This window comes from Dendroctonus ponderosae, unplaced genomic scaffold (genome assembly GCF_020466585.1).
Source record: "Dendroctonus ponderosae isolate FM_Combo_2020 unplaced genomic scaffold, Dpon_F_20191213v2 Dpon_F_20191213_12, whole genome shotgun sequence".
NCBI lineage: Eukaryota > Metazoa > Arthropoda > Insecta > Coleoptera > Curculionidae > Dendroctonus > Dendroctonus ponderosae.
Window position 1 is genome coordinate 2,522,101 of NW_026017316.1, and position 18,673 is coordinate 2,540,773.

Here is an 18,673-nt window from a genome sequence, read left to right on the forward strand (position 1 = left end):
GCGAGGGCGCCCCATTGGCCGCGTAGGGCCACTGCTGGTGGGCGCCGTGCGCCCCGTCCATCAGCAGCGTGACGAGCTCGCGCCCCTCCTTGTCCATCATGTAGCTGGAGTCGTTCCACAGGCACTCGTTGGCGTCCTCCTCCAGCTCCAGCGCGTTGTTCTCCTGGATGCTCGGCAACGTCGCCACCGAGATCTGCCCTGGAAGTTAAGTGAGTGAGTGAGCGAGCTCGGGCCTGAGGGCGACTACTCGACTGGTACCTGGGGTGGGCGCGTCCAGGCGCCTCCAGTGCTCGCGCAGCTCGTCGGAGGAGAGGCTGAGGCTCCAGTCCTCCAGCTCGGCGCGGTCGTACTCCAGCTCGAGCACGTCCTTGGGCGCGTCGTCCAGGCGCAGCCACTGCTGGATGTACTCGGCGTCCCACGCGGTGCACTCCAGCCGCTCCTCGGGCGTCCCTAGAAGCGCGCCCGGTTAGCTCCAGTGAGGGCGCCTGGGCGCGAACCTACCCCAGAGCGCGCTGGAGGCGCGCGCGCGCCTCAGCGGGTTCAGCCGCTTCTCCGTCAGGTCCAGCAGGAAGATGGAGGGGCTGCTGGAGAGCGGCGACGCCCACGCGCAACTGGGGGTGGGCGCCGCCGTGATCTTCAAGCAGAGGTGGGAGTCCGAGAGGCTGCGCATCACGCTCTGGAACGGCAGCATGTCCCTGCAGGGCGGGAAGCTGTTCCTGCGAACCAAGCCGCGTTAGTTTGGGTTAGTGTGAGTTCGGGGGGGCGGGGCCCTACCGTTGCTTGAGGCTGAGCAGGTCGAGCGGAATGTAGAGGACGTCGGGGCGCGCCGACAAATCGGTGGACAGATCGGTTTCGTCGCTCGCCTCCTTCAGGTCCTCCAGGCTGCGATGCGGCAACGTGGCGTCGTTGGAGGTGCGCGTCATGTCCGCCTGCACATCGGACGACATGGTGGAGTAGCCCTCGTCGCGGTTGCCGCTCTCGGGCGACTCGTCCTCGCTGCGCGAGCTCGACTGCGCCAGCACGGGGCGGGCGCGGCGCAGCCGCCCCGCCAGCTGCAGGTTGAGGGACATGGGGCGCGCGGGCGGCACCCACAGCGCCGAGTCGACGGCGCCCAGCGCCTCCAGCAGCCGCTTGGGCGTCACGTCGCCGCCCCGCAACTCGGTCCACAGCTGCGTCAGCATCTGGTGCCGCTTCTTGTCCGCCAGGGAGAAGCGCGCGTCGCCCGCCAGCACCAGTTTATCACAATTGTCCTCCACATCCGAGTTGAGCGAGGTGCAGAGCTGCGCCGCAGGCCCCGACTCCTGATCGGGCGGCTCCTCGCGCAGCTGATGCATCAGCATCGAGGTGAGCGCGCGGTTCTGCGCCTCCAGTTCCTCGATGCGCCCATTCAGGCACCCCACCTCCTCTCTGAGGCCCTTCTGCGCCAGCAGCGCCTTCACCACCTGATTGGCCACGTCGTCCAAGCAGCGCTCGTATTGGCGCGTGCTGCGCAGCGCCGCCGCGTGCGCCTGCAGCACGCCCTCGGTGGGCGCGCCCCGGCCCGCCTCCTCCAGCCGCTGTCTCAGCCCGGTTATTTCCAAGTTCAGCCGCGAGATGGTGCTCTGGTACTGCTGGCAGCGGTTCTGCAACAGCGCATTCAGTAAAAACGTCACCCACGAGACGCGCTCACCTCAAAGGCCACAGTCAACGCGGCCTTCTCCTGCCGCAACTGCTCCGCCTGCTTCTTAAAGGCCAACATGGCCCTGACGGTCTCCTCCATTCTGCGCAGACAACAACGGAGGTTTAGTAGCGGCCCCAAACCGGTGGAGCGGAAAACAGACTCACCTGGCAAACTCCTGCGTGAGCAGCTTGAGGCGCGAGCGGCAGCACGCCGCCTCCTGAGCCGCCTGCCTGGCGCGCGAGTCGCTGTCGATGCGCAGCCTGCGCTCACGGTCCGCATCCCGCTGCGCCGAATCTCGCTGCAAGCAAAACAGCACATTGACACCACGAAAACACGTTCAGTCGCATCGCAGGCGACGCGGAACAAAGACGCGGCCAATCGATAAGGACGCCGTCTTCCCCCCGATTGATTTGGGCCCGCCGGCGGGCGAAAACTCCCCCACCGGTGCGCTTTAATGGTGCAACCGACGCGTTACACCATTACTCACGTGGCCAACGTGCAACTGCCAGCCGTCGCCCTAACGACCAACCAAAACACGCTCGGGGGGGCCCCCAACTAACGACCAGCTTCGGACTACTTACGTGGGGCGCCGTCCTGGTGAGAGTGGCGCCCATTCATGAGGCCCCAAAACACTTTCACTTTGACACTGACACAACATGCGCCCTTCGCGTGCAAACACCCTCTGGAGCAGGGCCCTTCCAAACAATCGGCGGGGGGTTGGAGTGCGCCTGTGCGCCGCCCCCCCAGGCCGTCGCCCCTCGCTTACAGCTGATACGCGCCAGTCTACAGGGTGTCTGTCTGGCGTCCACTCAAATCTGACACTTCCTGTCAAAGGGGGGAGCGCGTTGGTTGCACCATGGCAGCGGGGAATTTTCGCACGATCGATCACTTTCGCTTTCAATGGGGGCGTCGCGGCGCCCGAACTCTGACCTCGAGGTCAACGCGCCTCTCCGCAGTGAAAGCGCGTTTCGCGGCCCCAACCTCGAATTAACCCAAAAAAATGACGTCACTCACCCGGCTCAGCTGCTTGCTCAGCTTGCTGATCGTTTGGCGGTCGCGCAGCTCCCCCTTCTGAGCCGCCTCCAGCGCCAACTCCAGTTCGACAATGCGCCCCTCCAAGTAGGTCTGCGAAAACAAACGAACATCTGTCAAAAACAGCGCTAAGTCGCCGGTGGAGGGGGGACAGGGTGCACTACCGGGCCTGTCAACTAAGTGTCACAGCTGCCATTCAATCATTCAAAGGGGATCAAACACCGCCAATCTCCCCCCTGCCTTTTATGCTGCTCTTTATCTCCAATCGGATGATGATGGTCAGCTTACGCACCCTCCTGGGGGGATTTGGAGGGGGACTGAAGCGCCGTTGCCGAGTTAACCGCGTTTTCTCTACCGTTCAAACGCGAAAAAGAAAATTGTGGGCTTTTCCAATTGGGAAATTTTTAATTTTCCAGATCCGTCGCGGATTAACAGTTAGGCGATTTTGTCCCTATTTCGGCACTTGGCGAATGGCCCCGGTATTGGAGCGAGAGCCTCCAGGGGCCGCTCGCCCATGCGCCCGACAAGGACAGCCTGCCAGGTGTTGAAGGCCGTTGCCGTGAGAGCGGCTGGAGTTTTTGCACAACGCGCCCATACCGGGGCGGGCGGAAAAGAATCGGCGTTAAACCGGGGCCCTTTTCCAGTGAGTAAACTTAAATAGTTGTTTTCGATACAAGGGCGAAAAATGTCGTTTTTCGCACGACGACGAGTTCGAAAAACAAATTTTCGCCCTCGTATCGAACACTATTTTTTATTCGAATGAAAGATTACACGAATAATAAAATGCATCGATTAATTAAGTTTAAGTACTTTTTCAACTTGAAACACCTGTGGTCTTGGGATGGTGTATGCATGTAGCATACTCTGCATGACATTTGCGCTTCTTAAAAAGATCGTGTTTTACGTGTGACAACATCGCAAAAGTAGATAAGTAGGCCATTAAAACGATTATGAGACTGAACTTGTAACAAAGGTATAAATTGCAAATTGTAAGTAAACTTGAAAATAGGATCAATAGCTGTTGATAAACCTACGTAATTCCTTAAAAAAGCATTTCGGTTATTTTTAAATAAAAATACTAAAAAATATATAATGACAGTGGCAAGTTCAAAGTGTCACATTTAAGTCCGTGCGTAAAAGTAAAACAAATGAACGCTAAAGCAAAGTGCTTCTTTTTGATCATCGCTTCTGTTCGCAAAATGGCACTTTTTGAATCATTCGAATAAAAAAAAATTGTAACATTTTGTGGCGCCACCTACCTGGACACGCGCCAAATCCTCCTGCTCGTCAGTCTGCAGGCCGCGGGTGACCCGCGCGGGGGGCGCCTCCGCCTCCTGGCGCACGAACTGAATGCGCCCCGCCTCGACGCAGATGTTGGGCGCTAGAGGGAGACACCTGCAACCCAAACCGACTTTCTCACACTCGAGTTCCCCATCAGGGGCGCCTGCGTACCTGGGGGGCGGTGGGGGCGGCGTGTCGCCGTCTTTCTCGTAGCCCACCAGATGGCGCGCGTCCAGCACGGGATGCACCTGGTGGGTCGAACGCGGCCTGTCAGGCTCCTGGCTGGACTCGGACGCGATTCGGGCACTTCCGCTGGTCCTGAAACAACAAGAAACCGGTGAAACCGTGGCAACGCCGCAACTGATGAGCGCTGAAACAATGGCACGTACGGCCCATTTGATCGGGAAATTGACGGCAATCCATCAAAGCACAGCTGCAGCAAGCATTCCAGCAGGTTGCCGACCTTTTTGCGCCCTTACGCCAATTGGCGCGTTGCCAAACTGTTTTGGCCAGCGCACACTATTTTCGGTTGATGCGGCCGCTATTTATGTGTCACCCAGAATGCCAATGCGGGTCTTCGGCCTCTAATTGGTCCAGTTCGCGCGGAAGTGCGCAGCAGCTGGCAACCGGTTCCGGTTCGCTGGTGCCGCGTCCGCTCCACCTGCCACACCGTTGCCGGATTGCCGACATTGCTCCATTGTACCGACCAGTGGGAAGCACTTTCCAAACCGGCCCGGTATTGGAGCGAGAGCCGCCAGCAACCGCCTGCCAGTGCACCTGACAAGGACACCGAGTGAGGGGTTGAGTGGCGTTGCCGGGGAAACGGCGGCGAGTTTTCGCATCGGCGCCAAATACCGGGGCCAGTTGGAAACAGCGCCGCTGGCCTCAATGCGCGGCGAAGTGTGGGTCAGTGAACTGCATTGGGGCCTTGTTGCCAGACAGCGTGACGCCTCCGCTAAGCTGCGCTTTACGTAATGCCAGCAAGCAGGAAAATCGGCTAAATGAGCGAATAAATAAACACTGGAAAAATGGGGTGCTCCCAGCTGCAGCCACCTGCCGTTTCCGGTCATGCAGGCGGGCCATTGACACTTGACATTTCGGGGGGGCGCAGCCCCACAGCCTTGCACGTAAAGTGACAAACGTCAACTTTGGATGGATGGAGGCTGGATGCCGACCCCCCACCCGCACGGCACTCAGAGAAAATCAATAGCGCAGCCAAGCAACAGCTGACAGCTGAGTGCTGAGCGCTTGGCGCTCAGCCGCTCGCAATCGATAGCGGATTTGCGGCCTTTTGCACACAAAGAGCCGCTGCGCGACTAAAAATAGTGGAACTTGGCCTACCTTTTCGGCTTCCAGCGACGCTTGAACACGCCGAGCATGTCAGCGACAGCACAAAACCACTCAGCACTCAGCGCACATTGAACTGCTCACATCAGCGGAGCGCCACATCGACCCTGTGGGGCTCCGGACCACGAAACTGATCACTCAAACAACAAACGCCGCTGAACTGACTGACAGCACAGGAAACAGTCGACTGGCGCAAAAGTCACGTCTCAGACGCTCACGTGACCGGCATCGGGCGCTCCGATTGGGCGCAGGCGAGCCGCTGCGGCCATAGGCGTGCGCGACAACAGCTGCGATAGCAGGCGGCGTTGCCGCCGCCCGGTCAAATCACCGAAAGGGGGGAAAATCGCCGATTTAATCAGTAGTCATCAGTACAGTTTTTGTTTTTCGGGAGCGTGAGGCGCTCGGGGTCCAGGCGGTTCTGGGCGAGGGTCTGGTAGATGTGGGCGCGCAGCCCCACCCCGATCTCCTTGGAGCGCGCCCACACCCAGATCAGGTCGGTGTGGAACAGGTGGAAGTTCGAGCAGGAGTAGAGCAGGGCGTAGCTGGTGTAGTCGGTGCTCAGCACCTGGTAGTAGCCGGCGCCCGGCAGGTACCGGTTGAGCAGCTTGGGCAGGCGGCTGGACACCCGGTAGAGCAGCAGGCTGGCGTCCCGCTTAGTGGGCGTGGCCGTGCCCTCACTAATCGAGAAAATCCCCGACCTGCAACGTGGCCGTGGACGAAATGGCGGATGCGCCCCCATTCAACATTTCACTGGCGTGGACTTACACGCGACTCCTGGAGCTGACGTAGACCTCCAACTGGTCGGGGCGCTTCTGCTCGACCTCCACGCTGACGCAGCTGGCCACCAGCTCCATCAGGTAGAAGGAGCGCTCGATTTCGTACCATTTGCCGCTGAACTGCAACCGCAACCCTTAAGTGCGCCCACATTTCAGTCGCCCAGGGAGCAGAACTTACCCGGCTGATGTTGAACTGGGGCATGTACCCCAGGCGGGGGCAGCCGCCCAGGCCGTAGCCCCAGCCCGCCCCGGCCAGGGCCCCTAAAACCACCAGACACACCATGGAGACCATTCTGCGAGCAATCGACGCGTAGCTTTGACCGGACTTTTAACACTTTGCCGAGGAATCGATGCATTCAATTAGCATTAATGTGCGCCGGTGGACTTTGTCCCGCCCGGGAACGCCGCAAGTTGGGGTCAGGATCTGGGGCGCAGCCCCCCGAGCCCGCCCAGGCCCCCGCCGAGCCCCCAAGGGAGCGGGCAGAGGGCCCCACGGCCCCCGCTTCGGGGGGCGAAGGATTCAAGGCCGCATTAGCTATGCGGGGGGTCACAGCACGTGGTGCCCCCGCATGCGAATTAGCGCTGGCTTGAGGGAGCGAGAGCGCGATACCGCCAGCGCTTGGGGCGCGTGCTGGAGGTATCGCTGTCGCACTCTAAACGGTTATTTTTCAAAAATATTGGGAAATATTTCTATAACTCAACATGGCCAGTTTTTCTGCGCTGGGCTGAAAAAGGGAAGCCGGCCAAGTGCGCCCCGTAACGGGATCTCCGGTGAAACCCGGGCGCGTCACGCGATACGCCCCGATCGAGCTTCCTTCCTGTTCATCGCGCAGCTAATCCGGCCCCGATATTCGGTTACCTGGGCACGGCACTGCTCGGGCCGCCTTGCTGCGCAGCTGAGATTAGGGCGCTGCGGCGCCCCCTCCGCCTGTAACGCGCCGCTAACGCTAATCGGCCACGTGAACCGGCGCCAAGGCCATCCGCGCTTCGGCCGGGGGCGCGAGCGCTCCCTAATGGGATGCGCGCTAAAAAAGTGAGCGCCTCGAGTCCACGTTTCAACAATTACTGTTGAAAAAACGGGTCGATTGCCATCAGTACGCGAGTACCCGCGCTCAGGCAGGTTCCCATTTGGCTCACCCGGTAGCTCAGTTGACAGGCATTGTCATTGGTGTCATGGCGACGTGGTTGGTGCTGTTGCTGTGGGCAACCGTGCGGCGCCCGCTCTGTGTGGACGGTGGTTGCGCAGCGGCGCCAGAGAGGGCGCAGCTGCAGTGCAGCGGCGTGGACGCCGCCTACTTCCAGAGGCTGCGCCCCAACGCCACCCACTGGATCCGCTGCGTCGAGTGTGCGCTGCCGGTGATCGATGCGCGCACTTTTCCGTATGCGCGCAACAGCCTCAGCTACCTGGAGCTGGGGCGCAGCCGCACCGTGAGCCTGCGCAAACGGGCCTTCGGCAGCCTCTACCTGCTCAAGGGGCTGAGCCTGCGCGGCAACCGCGTCGAGTACCTGGAGCCGCAGTGCTTTGACGGGCTGCAGCGGCTGCTGCAGCTGGACCTCAGCCTCAACTGTCTGCAGCAGTTGGGCGCCGGCGCGTTCGCAGAGCTGCGCGGCCTCGACCTGCTCAACCTGAGCAGGAACCAGCTGGCAACGCTGCATCTGCAGGCCTTCGCCGGCCTGGACCGCCTCCAGTACCTCTATCTGAACCACAATGCGCTGCGGCGCCTGCAGGAGCGCAGCTTCCGGCCGCTGGCCAGCCTCAAGATCCTCTATGTGGAGCACAACGGGCTGCTGGAGATCCACCAGAACGCCTTTGTGGGCCTGGCCAAGCTGCAGTACCTCTATCTGAACAACAACAGCATCGACTTCCTGGTGCAGTACAATTTCCGGCCGCTGGCCGGCCTGCTCGAGCTGCAGCTGCGCAGCAATCGGCTGCGCGAGGTGCAGGTGAGCGCGTTCAACGGGCTGCGCAGCCTGCGCGTGCTCCATCTGGCGGACAACCAGATCGCGCACATCAAGCCCTACGGTTTCATCGGGTTGGACGCGCTGCGCGTGCTCGACTTGGTGCGCAACCGCTTGCGGCAGGTGGCGCTGGCGCACTTCGACAAAATGGCCCACCTGCACGTGCTGTGGCTCAATGACAACCCGATCGCCCAACTGCTGTTTAGTGCGCACGACGAGCCGCTAGAGGCCGTGGAAGTGCTGGACCTCAGTGGCAGCGGCTTGCGCGTCTTCGACCACGCCCACCTCCATCGCAACATGCCCCACCTCAAAGAGCTGGTGCTCGCCAACTGCTCGTTGGAGTGCGAGTTTTTCGCGCGCATGCTCGCCTACTACAGCGCAGCCAACGTCACTGTCTGCCTGACAGCAGGTTGCAGCCCCGATGACAGCCCCGCCTACGCCAAAGACGTCTGCACGCGCCCCGAGCCGGGCCCCNTCCGCCCCTCCCCCTGGCCGTGTGCGTCGCGCTGCTCCTCACCGCCGCCTTTTAGCCCCACCACTCCCCTGTCACTCCATCTACCTCACTCGCGTTGTTTTTGTTGTGTTTTACCTGATGCTTACGCAATTAAATCAACCAAACCTTTGGCAACAATGCAGTTTGATTAACCCGGCAGACCTGCCAGTCAGTTGTCATTCAGACGTCGCTAGCAAAATGGACGGATGCGCAGCGCCGCCGGGCTCAGCCGCCGAGGGGATGGAGGGGCGCAACATCGACCTTGACTTCGGGCGCGTGGAGATCTTCCGCGAACGCACCCGATTGGTCACGTTCATGCGCCCGATGACGCAGGTAAGTGCGCGAACGCCCCGCCGCCCCCCACCCACCTTTGCTGTGCCTTTGCAGGAACTCATCAGCTACTCGATCACGCGCAGTGCGCCCACCGACCTGGTCAGGCGCAACTTCGCGCTGGACCACCGCCAGGGGGTGCTGGCGCCCGCGCAGGACTTCCGGCTGCTGGTGACGTACCAGCCGATCATGCGCAGCGGCCGCGACCTTGAAGTGTTCGACTACACCGACAGCGACGGCGAGCACATCAAGATCACAGTGAGGGGCGTGGCTGAAGGTAGGCGCGGCCTGGGGCGGGGCGCCGGGCACTTAACCCCACTGTGCAGGGCCGCGTTGCATGCTGTCCGTCAACCGGCTGCAGTTTGGTGGGCGGGGCGAGCGCAAAGTCGAGCTGCGCAACGCTTCGCCGACGTCAGCCCGCTTCCAGATCCATCACCCAGAGGGCGATGCTTTCCAGGTGCGTCCGCTGGAGGGCGTGGTGGCGCCGCATGGCTACGCGTTTTTGAGCGTGCGCTTCTCTCCGCCGCGAGGGGGCGTGTTCGTGCGCAAGATCTTCTGTCTGGTGTGGAACTGCGTGAGTTTGCGCAGCTGCTGCGCTGCTTCAGCGCCATCTACTGCTCGCTTCCCCACTAGGAGCCCCTGATGCTGCACCTAGCGGGTGGGGAAGGGGTGGGGCCCAGCCCCACCCCGATCGACGAGCTGTGCGGCTTCGCCGCCTACTTCGAGGAGGGGGCAGTGACGGTGGAGCCGCCCAGTTTTGACGTGGGCTTTGCCCCCACTCCCAGCACTTTGCTGGCGAACATCAGCAACCAGAGCGCGAAAACAGTGCAGGTGGACTGGCGCCAGCAGACAGGGGGGCGGGTGGTGGTGGCGCCGCCCACTGTGGAAGTGCCGCCCCTTGGCCGCCAGCAGATCCAACTGCAGCTGGCCGCTGCCGCCCCCTATGGCCTGCTGCACGAAACCCTGCTGGGGCAGGTGGACGCCGCCACTTGCCTGTCTTTATATGTGCAAGGTTTACCACCGCCCTCACTCCCCCCACCACAGCTTCAATCAGGCTCCTCCCTTTGATGTTGCAGCCCACTCCTTCCCAGCCAATCAGCAGTGGATCAGTCACGTGCAGCTGTTGCCCGAGACAGTTTATTGGCCGCCGTGTGCGCCTGGCGACGTTGCCAACACCACGTTTCTAATGCGCAACCGCAGCCACCTGCCCGTGCAGTTCCGGCTGGAGTCGCCCAAGGCGACCAACATCAGGGTGAAGCCCCGCATGGGCGTGTTCCGGCACTGGCAGATCGTGGCAGTCCGGCTGCAGACCGAGCAGGGCGCGGCCAAGGCCTACATGGAGGCGTGGCAAGTGGTGGTGAATGGGCGGGCGCTCCCCCTCTACTTCCACGGGCTGACGTGCGTGCCTCGCGTCGAAATAGGGCGGGGCAACCGCATCGACGCCGGCGCCGTACAGGACGGCTCCCAGAAGGAGGTGGAGGTGCCGATGAGAAACTCCTCCCTCTGCCCGGTGGACTTTCAGTTCCAACTGGGCAAGATGGTGGGCGTGGCGCCGATGACGGGCCGCCTGCCGCCCAATGAGACGCTGACGCTGGTTGTCAAGGTGACGGGCAGCCAATGCGCGCCCAGCACCGAACGCTTCCACTGCCTGCTGCGCATTGTGGACGCCAGTGGCGCCGTCACCGGCCACAGCCACGACCTGCCCGTGGACATTGTTGCCGAGTGCTCGTATTCCCAGCTTTGCGTAAGCCAATCCTTCTCAGACTTTAACCCGATTTTCGCTGGTTGTTCCTGCAGGCCTGCCCCAGTTCGGAGGACTTTGGTCGGGTGCCCTTCGGGCACCGCCTGAAATGTCAGTTTGACGCGTCCAACTTCGGCAACACCGCCGTCTACTTCCAGGCCTGTCAGAGTGGCGAGGACAAAAACATCCACATCAGGCCCAGCTTTGGCGAGGTGAAGGCGCGCGAGAGTCAGCGCTTCATGGTGGGCGGCGTCGCCTCCATAGTGGGCGGAGCCACGCTGAGCTTCGGCTACTACAACAGGCTGGTGAAGGACTCGCCCTTGGTTACCGGCACGCCCACCGCGCTGTTTACACTTCGCTATGAGGCCGAGTTTCCGATCGTGCAGATAGAGGGAGTGGTGGAGCACAACTTTGGCGCCCTCTTCGCCAGGCGCGACCTCTACGAGGCGTACTTGGGCGTGGCCGCGCTAAACCACGCCCTCCGCCACGTTGCCAACGACCAAACGTTGGAGCATCGATCGCGATTGCCCGAGCTGCCAGTCGACGGGGAGCAGGAGTTCTGGGCGCGGCTGACGCTTGGAAATGTCAGCGACTTTGACACCGACGTGACCCTCAAGCGGCTCAAGCTGTGCGACTGCACCATGCAGGAAATCAGCGGCGGCCTGTCGAAGCGTGGGCGGGGCTTCCAGTGCCCGCATCGCCCCGCCCTCAGCATCACGCCCCTGGCGCTCAGCCTGCCGGTAACCACGCCCCCTCCGGCCTAGCGCCCCGCCCATTTAACCTGCACTGTTGCAGGCCGGCGCCAGCAAAGTGGTGAACATTGTGGTCAAGTACGGGGTGGCAGGGGCCACGCCCCTGGGCTTCGCCCTCCGGCTGAGCAACAACCGCACGGTTTTGTGGCACTTTGAGGTGTACGGGGTGGACCCGGATGAGCCACGCCTCTCCACCTACACGCCCACCTTCCGCATGGAGCTGGCGCCGGTTTCGCTGGGCGACCACCTGCCGCCCCTGCAGTGCTTCTGGCTGTACAACTGCAGTGGGCGGGCGATCCGTTGGCAGGTGGACGGCAGCGCCCTCCAGTGGCTGCTGGTCGTTAACCCTGTCGACGAGATCCAGCCGCAGACGCGCAAGCCCTTGCTCGGTGAGTGACAGTTGACAGCTGACGTTCATGTGACAGCACGAGAGTTCCGCAGTCAAGTTCCAGCCAGTGGAGACCCAAATGTACTCAGGCGAGCTGGCGCTCAGCTACGGCTTCGCCGATGGCCCAGAGGGGGCGCTGGTTGSTGCGCTGCAGCTGCAGGGCCGGGGGTTGGGTGGGGGGGCGCGCCCCCCCACGCCGGTAGCCCCGCCCTGCGCCAGCAGGCTGGGCAGCACCTTTCCCGCCAGTCTCTCGGCTGATTGGCTGGCGCCGCCCCCACTCCCCACCTGGGGCAGCCACGCCCAGTTGGTCTTCGTGAAAAACACCGCGCGCAATCAAGTGGTCCAGTACACGTGGAGGGAGTAAGTCGATCAAAGCGAGCGTCCACCGGCTACAGTTGCGCTGTTTAGCGTGCGCATCGAGGGGGCGCTGGAAGTGCGCGTGGAGCCCCCTAGCGGCCTGCTGCTGCCCAAGGAGATCCACCCGCTGGTGGTGGAGGTGCGCACGTTGGCCACGCCCTGCGTGGCCACCGTGCTGTTGCCATGCCAACTGGTGCAGTACTCGGATGCGCTGTTGCACCAGCTGACCGCGGAGCGCCATCAGGCGGCGCAGCGCCGAATCGACGAGTTCATGCTGGACGAGCCGTCAGGCGCCAAACGGCCGGTGAGTATTAGCGGGGACGCAAACCCTGTTCCACTGGGGGCTCTGTTGCAGGCCAATCCGATTCGGGTGGTTCCCGATCCGCCCGTTTTGTTTGCCTCGCTGGCCGTAGATGTCGCCTCCATGCACCCGAAGGACTTTGCCGGCAGGCCGTGGGACGAGCAGGCGCTGCACCCTCCAGAGCCTGCTCTGAGGGAGGGGCGACCGCCGGCCGCCCCCACCCCGGTGGAGGCGGCAGTGTTCAGCCGGGTGCTGGAGGAGGGACTGGCGTAAGCGATGCTGCCGCTCTAGGCGCCAATCGGCTAATAATAAGTCCGCTACAGCCAGGTGGTGTTTGGGCAGAAAATGCGCAGTCTCCTGCTGGGGGCGGCGCGCGCCCCCCACTGCTTCTACAGCCAGTTCACGGCGACCAATCAGGAGCAGCGGGCGCGGGAAGTTGGGCGTTTCCTCCGCCAGCCCAGCCCGCCTCTGATGGGGCGCCTTCTGCGCCGCCTGATCCATCAGGGCCTGTGCGCAGCCCGATGCCCCGCCCCTCAGCCGACGCCGCCCAACCTTCGGCAGTCCATAGTGGGCGCGCGCTACACTTGCCGCAACCAGCAGTGCGCCTGCCGCCCACCCGACACCCACTCCCTGCTTAATTAGTGGATGCGTTGGCAACGCCGCCGCGCCCAGGCGTTGCCCACCTTAGATTAGATAGTGCACAGGTAAATAAACGCCAGTGCGATGGCCAGGGACCGGCTGCAGGAGCTCAGACAGAAAGTGAGTTTTGGAGGTTAAGTGCGATTGATTTTCCACTCGAAAAAACCCCTGCAGGCAACCAACCAACAGGCCAATGGGGCGGCGCCCAGCGACGAAGAAGCCCAGCCCTTGACGGCGCCTGATTTGCTGGCAACGCTGGAATGGGCGGAGGTGCTGCGCCAATGGGTGGAGACTATCGAGGAGAACGTGGGCGCCCTCAGGGCGCACCTGCGCCAAGTCGAGGACTTCAACACTGATCAGCGAGGTGGGTGAGTGGGTGAGTGGGGCGACGGAGGGTTTTGAGGCAGACGACTGGTTGCAGCGCTCAACGAGAAGATCGACGCCCTCTTCCAGGCCAATGCGAGCGTTGCGCAGCGCGTGCACGCGAAGCTGCGCAGCTTCGAGGCGCAGCTGGGCGACGCGCGGTCGGCGGCCGGGCGCATCCAGCACATCCAATACAACACGCTGAAGGCGCGCTTCCAGACGGCCTTTGCGCAAAGCAACGCGCAGCTGGAGCAGCTGCGCCACGTGAAGAAGGCGCAACTGGAGGCGCAGCTGCGCGCCAAGGGCGTGCGCATCTCGGAGGCGGAGCTCGATCAGCTGCTCCACGAGGGCGGCGACCTGCAGGTCTTCACTGAAAACGTCCGTGACCCTCTCCACTCCCGATGAGTCGCGATGATTTTGAACTTCTGCCTGCAGATTCTGGCGGAAACTGCCGAGGCCAAGCGGGTGCTGCAGGACCTGGAGGATCGCCATCAGCAGCTGCTGAAGATCGAGCGCATGCTGGCCGACGTCCGCGATCTGTTCCTGCAGATGGCGATCCTGATCGACGACCAGCAGGAGGTGATCGATCGGGTCGAGTACCAGGCGGAGTTGGCGCAGGACTTTGTGGGCCGGGGGCGGGACGACCTGAAAAAGGGGCGGGACAAGCGCAGCAAGTACCTCAAGGTGGGCGTGGTGGGGGGTGGGCGGCTCGAGCTAACGCGCCGATTGGTTGCAGACGAAAATCATCGTGATCGTCGCCCTGGTGCTGCTCACCATCATCATTCTGGCGCTGATCTTCAAGTGACTGGCCGGTTTTGTTCAGAATCAATCACGTTTTATTAAAATTAAATAAAAATCATCGTAATCGCACGCACAAATCAATGGGATTGCACGAAAATGGCCGCCGCCCCCCTGTGGGGGCGGCACACTTAATACAAAATCTACACATATCAACACACACACACCTCTCATAAGCGCTTCAGCGTGCGCTTCTTCTCCTTGAGGACCTTCTTCTTGTCGGCGGCCAGCTTCTTGTCGGTGGCCGCCTTTTTGGCCTGCGGCCCCTCGGGGGCGCACGCTTTGCTCTTGTGGGGCTGCGCATGGATTTCGGTCATCATTTTCGCCCGCTGGAAATAGTCGTCGTAGTGCTCCAGCAGCAGTTTGCCCGCCTCCTCATTGAGCGCCGACTCCGGATTGGGCACGATCAGCAGACACTTGATGGTCTGGACCAATGGGGGAACTGTTAGCTCTAGGCCACGCCCTCTTGGGCCTCCCACTCACCAGCAGGATGTGTTTGAGTCCGAGATCCGACTTCCAGTCCCTCTTCAGCGTGTTGACGCAGATCTCCCCGTTGGGCGCCACATTCGGGTGGAAAATCTTGGTGAAAAAGTAGGCTTTGGGGGGCTCCGTCGGGAATCCTTTGCCGAGTGACAGCTTGACGCGGAACATGCCCCCGCTGTAGGGGGTACCTGCAACGCACCGGCCGCCGCTGTTTAACCACACGCCCCCTTAATCGGCTCGAACCGCTTACCTGCGGGGCCCTCAACCATTGCCTGGATGTCAGTGATGTCCTCCTCGTTCACCTGCACCTTGATGCCCTCCGGGGGGCTGTTGGCCAGCTCTTGCATCTCGCGCGCCACCATTCGGATCGTTTGCGGCGACAAATTCTCCACGTTGTTCGACATCTGAAAGGGCGCATTTAATGGGGCGTCACTGGGGGGCTCAGCCCCACCCGGCTACTTACATTACCGGCCATCATCGTCAGGGCGCAGCCTCTCAGCAGCCGATCTTTTCCATAACAAAAAAAGCGAACGTTTGTTTGGCGAATGGCGTGACAAGTGACAGGGTGGCGCGGGTGAACTGTGGATGACCGACTGCTGGGGTTTGACAACGCTGTCGCATGTTTGCTCGTTTTTTTTTTTTTAAGGAAAAAACTGGGGCAAATATTAAGAAAAATAGCGACGAAACACGAACCTGGACTAATTAAGTACATGAGTACATGAAAAATTGCTTCGAGCGAAAATGCCGATTTGGAGCCGCGCCCGATTGGCGATTTGCGCGGTGTCGGCAACGCCGTCACCAGTCCCACAGATTACAGAGCGAGCACCTCTGTGATCTGTGCACTGTCCTAACCTATCTGCGGACACCAGTTGAGCGTTGTGTTTTGCGTTGCGCTAGCAACAATGTCTTCGGAGAATTCGAGGGCCCCCGAGCCCAAGGGGCGCGGCGCCATCCTGCAGGCGCTGTTCGAGCGCAAAAAGCGGGAGCGCGAGGCCATGCTGCACGGCGTCGGCGTGAGTGGCCAGGAGCCCAAAGCCCCGCGGGTAAGTCCTAACCCCATTTCCCGACCGTTCCCGCTTGAGATGGGTTTCAGGGCAGGGCGGCGCTGCTGGAGAAGATCCGCATGAAAAGCTTGGCCCCTGTGGGGGGCGAGCCGGCGGCTGCGACCCCTACTGTCGAGCATGTGACGCAGAGCCTAGCCGCTGTGGAACTGGAGGAGGCGCCCCAAGTCACCCACTATCGAGGTAAGACTGTGGAGCCCTGCCAGGGCTAATTAGTAGGTTCTGGTGGTTTGTAGGCGCCAGCGGGAAGCCAATTGATCTATCGGTGAACTACATACGACTGAAGGTGCAGCCCGGCCAGGGGGTGTTCGAGTACGAGGTGGCGTTCAGCCCCGATGTGGACGCCAAAAACAACCGAATTCGCCTGGTTAATCAGATACTGGAGGGCGCCAGTCGCGCCAAAGTGTTCGACGGGGGCGCCTGCCTCTACCTGCCGAACAACGCGCGGGGGGCGCAGGCCCAATTCCAGGCGAAGATGCCGGACGACGCCACCGATGTGACCGTCACCATCACCTACAAGCGGCAGAAGAGTCTGGGCGATCGCGAGTGTCTGCACCTGTACAACGTGCTGTTCAAGCGCATCATGCATCTGCTGCTCTACGTGCAGATCGGGCACAACTACTTCGATCCGCAGCACCGCGAGCTGATCCCGCAGCGGAAGCTGGAAGTTTATCCGGGCTTTGTGGTGGCGGTGGACGAGCTGGAGGACGGCCTGATGCTCTGTCTGGACACGCAGCACCGCGTGCTGCGCACAGAGAACGCCTACGAGCTGCTCAATGAGCTGAAGTGCGTCAGCAGCCCGGCGCACTTCAAGGAGGCGGCGCTGCGCAACCTGCTGGGCTCGCTCGTGCTCACCAAGTACAACAACAAGTCCTACATCATCGACGACATCCTCTGGGACATGACTCCGAGGGACACCTTCCCGACCAGCGATGGCAGGTGAGTGCGGGAATTTGCCCCCCATCTGGCAGCACTGCAATTTGTTCTTCGAGTTCGCAGGGAAATCAGCTTCATGGAGTACTACAAGATGATGTACAAGATCACCATCGCCGACCCCAGCCAGCCGCTGCTGCTGCACCGCAGGCGGCTGAAGAAGAACACGCCCCCCGAACTGGAGGGGCGCATGGTGTGCCTGATCCCCGAGCTGTGCACCCTCACGGGGCTGACCGACGCGATGCGCAACGATTTCCGCGTGATGAAAGACGTGGCGCTGCACACGCGCGTCACGCCGCAGCAGCGCGCTCTCGCGCTGCGCACCTACTTGCGGAACGTGCGCAGCAATGAGCGCGTGCAGCAGATCCTGGGCGATTGGGGGCTGCGCCTGGCCGACGACAATCTGCCGCTCAGTGGGCGCCAGCTCGAGATGGAGCAGATCGTGTTCGGCAGCCAGCAGATGCGGCCGGCGGGCGCCGGGGCCGACTGGGGCCGCACGATGACCAACTGCGAGGTGACCGGCCCCATGGACCTGCTCAACTGGGTGCTGTTCTACACCAGTCAGGACGCCAAGATGGCGCAGGAGTTCGCCGCCCATATGACGCGGCTCGCCCCCTCGCTGGGCTACCATATCGGGGCGCCGCGCATGGAGAGGCTGCCCAACGACAACACCGCCACCTACGTGTCGGCCATCCGCACGAAAATCGACACTTCTGTGCAGGTATGTGGAGCGCCGCCCAAACCGGTTGACCTGGAGAACCTTTCTGCGCAGGCCGCGGTGTTCATCTGCCCGTCGATGCGCAGCGACCGCTACGCCGTCATCAAGAAGCTGTGCTCCACCGACGTGCCAGTGGCGTCGCAGGTGATCAACTCGCGCACGCTGTCGCGCCCCGACAAGGCGCGCTCCATCATCCTGAAGATCGCGCTGCAGATCAACTGCAAGCTGGGCGGCACGCTGTGGACCGTCAAGTTTCCGTTCCGCGGCTGGATGATTTGCGGCATTGACGTGTACCATGGGGGCGTCAACCAGCCGTCTGTGTGCGGGTTTGTGAGCAGCCTGAACGAGAGTATCACGCGGTAGGGGGCGCGCCACTCTCCATCTAGCCCGGCTGTAAAACTTCTCGATTGCAGCTGGTACTCGACGGCCACCTTCCAGGGGCAGGAGCTGGGCGACTTCTACCCGCGCGCCTTCGCCAAGGGCCTGGAGCAGTTCCGGAACCAGAGCGGCGCCTACCCGAGCAAAGTGGTGGTGATCCGGGACGGAGCGGGCGACGGCCAGCTGGACTACGTCAAGCGCTACGAGATCAAGCAGTTCGAGGACGTTTTGAAGCGGTTCGAGCTGGACATCCCCATCTGCTTCGTGGTGGTGCAGAAGCGGATCAGCAGTCGGCTCTTCCATCGCGCCCCCAGTGAGTCCAGCGCCACCGCTGGGTGGTTCCCAGCAGTGCAAAGCGTTTGCAAAACTCCTTTTTTTCAGGTGGGCAGCTGCAGAACCCGCCGCCCGGGACGGTTTTGGACCACACAATCACGCGCAGGCACCTGTACGACTTCTTCATGGTGCCGCAGAGCGTGCGCGAAGGCACCGTCAACCCCACCCACTACATAGGTAAGCCACGCCCCCAACTCAGCCCACTTGGCCAATTGGTGAATTGTTGCAGTGCTGCACGACACGTGCCGGCTGAAGCCCGACCACGTGCAGCGGCTGTGCTACAAACTGTGCCATCTCTACTACAATTGGCCGGGGACGATCCGCGTGCCGGCGCCCTGCCAGTACGCGCACAAGCTGGCCGCCATGGTGGGGCAGCAGCTCAAGACCGAGCCGAGCCCGGCGCTGGCCGACCGACTGTGGTACCTGTGAGGGGCCAATCCAAACCACTAGGCTTACGAAACAATGTTTTACGTTCAAATTAGGTTAACGATGCGAAATATACAGTTAAGTTGCTAACGCTAGCGGGTGACTGGGCAGGGTGGGCGGGCCG

At 61.8% G+C, this 18,673-nt stretch overlaps 8 protein-coding genes across 9 annotated transcripts in view; 4 read left to right on the forward strand and 4 right to left on the reverse strand.

Moving 5' to 3' along the window:
- Positions 1–5,534, reverse strand: LOC109542012 (the record flags this gene model as incomplete). The annotated part of the gene is given in 10 exon segments (XM_048662992.1): positions 1–198; positions 259–450; positions 502–716; positions 775–1,622; positions 1,670–1,760; positions 1,825–1,958; positions 2,675–2,785; positions 3,952–4,087; positions 4,145–4,291; positions 5,315–5,534. Coding segments are annotated over 10 exon segments (2,110 nt in total), but the record flags the coding sequence as incomplete, so codon positions are not given.
- A 119-nt stretch (positions 5,535–5,653) lies between these two features.
- Positions 5,654–6,462, reverse strand: LOC109542010 (apolipoprotein D). The gene is made up of 3 exons (XM_019911034.2): positions 6,275–6,462; positions 6,086–6,216; positions 5,654–6,018 (listed from the first exon to the last, which is right to left on the reverse strand). The coding sequence occupies exons 1-3, from the start codon at positions 6,386–6,388 to the stop codon at positions 5,676–5,678; spliced, it is 588 nt and encodes a 195-aa protein (XP_019766593.1). The 5' UTR covers positions 6,389–6,462; the 3' UTR covers positions 5,654–5,675.
- A 110-nt stretch (positions 6,463–6,572) lies between these two features.
- On the forward strand, positions 6,573–8,705 carry LOC109541996 (insulin-like growth factor-binding protein complex acid labile subunit). The gene has a single exon (XM_019911018.2). The coding sequence runs from the start codon at positions 7,270–7,272 to the stop codon at positions 8,698–8,700; it is 1,431 nt and encodes a 476-aa protein (XP_019766577.2). The 5' UTR covers positions 6,573–7,269; the 3' UTR covers positions 8,701–8,705.
- Positions 8,706–8,746: 41 nt separating this feature from the next.
- LOC109541997 (cilia- and flagella-associated protein 65-like) lies at positions 8,747–13,059 on the forward strand. Its single transcript, XM_048662983.1, has 11 exons — positions 8,747–8,881; positions 8,936–9,155; positions 9,205–9,452; positions 9,512–9,890; positions 9,955–10,622; positions 10,676–11,359; positions 11,415–11,760; positions 11,813–12,119; positions 12,168–12,420; positions 12,472–12,686; positions 12,741–13,059. Exons 1-11 carry the CDS (start codon positions 8,747–8,749, stop codon positions 13,057–13,059), a joined length of 3,774 nt encoding a protein of 1,257 aa, XP_048518940.1.
- Positions 13,039–14,289, forward strand: LOC109542008 (syntaxin-1A). Of its 2 annotated transcripts, none has more exons than XM_019911031.2 (5): positions 13,039–13,176; positions 13,231–13,420; positions 13,478–13,797; positions 13,855–14,103; positions 14,156–14,289. In XM_019911031.2, the coding sequence occupies exons 1-5, from the start codon at positions 13,141–13,143 to the stop codon at positions 14,222–14,224; spliced, it is 864 nt and encodes a 287-aa protein (XP_019766590.2). In that variant the 5' UTR covers positions 13,039–13,140; the 3' UTR covers positions 14,225–14,289. The 2 variants fall into 2 exon arrangements, with proteins under 2 accessions (XP_019766590.2, XP_019766591.2); XM_019911032.2 differs by having other exon boundaries at positions 13,246–13,420.
- LOC109542009 (ubiquitin-conjugating enzyme E2 S) lies at positions 14,233–15,282 on the reverse strand. The gene is made up of 4 exons (XM_019911033.2): positions 15,164–15,282; positions 14,951–15,104; positions 14,701–14,888; positions 14,233–14,642 (listed from the first exon to the last, which is right to left on the reverse strand). The coding sequence occupies exons 1-4, from the start codon at positions 15,176–15,178 to the stop codon at positions 14,388–14,390; spliced, it is 612 nt and encodes a 203-aa protein (XP_019766592.1). The 5' UTR covers positions 15,179–15,282; the 3' UTR covers positions 14,233–14,387.
- An 87-nt stretch (positions 15,283–15,369) lies between these two features.
- LOC109542001 (piwi-like protein Ago3) lies at positions 15,370–18,639 on the forward strand. Its single transcript, XM_019911023.2, has 8 exons — positions 15,370–15,743; positions 15,794–15,944; positions 15,998–16,700; positions 16,761–17,415; positions 17,467–17,771; positions 17,826–18,103; positions 18,172–18,300; positions 18,353–18,639. The coding sequence occupies exons 1-8, from the start codon at positions 15,603–15,605 to the stop codon at positions 18,550–18,552; spliced, it is 2,562 nt and encodes an 853-aa protein (XP_019766582.2). The 5' UTR covers positions 15,370–15,602; the 3' UTR covers positions 18,553–18,639.
- The window catches only part of LOC109542004 (probable ATP-dependent RNA helicase DDX28), a gene marked incomplete in the record, with an annotated part of 2,245 nt that continues 2,146 nt past the window's right edge, over positions 18,575–18,673 (reverse strand). The window contains 1 exon segment of the mRNA XM_048663000.1: positions 18,575–18,673. Within this exon segment, the coding sequence (XP_048518957.1) occupies positions 18,628–18,673 (46 nt within the window).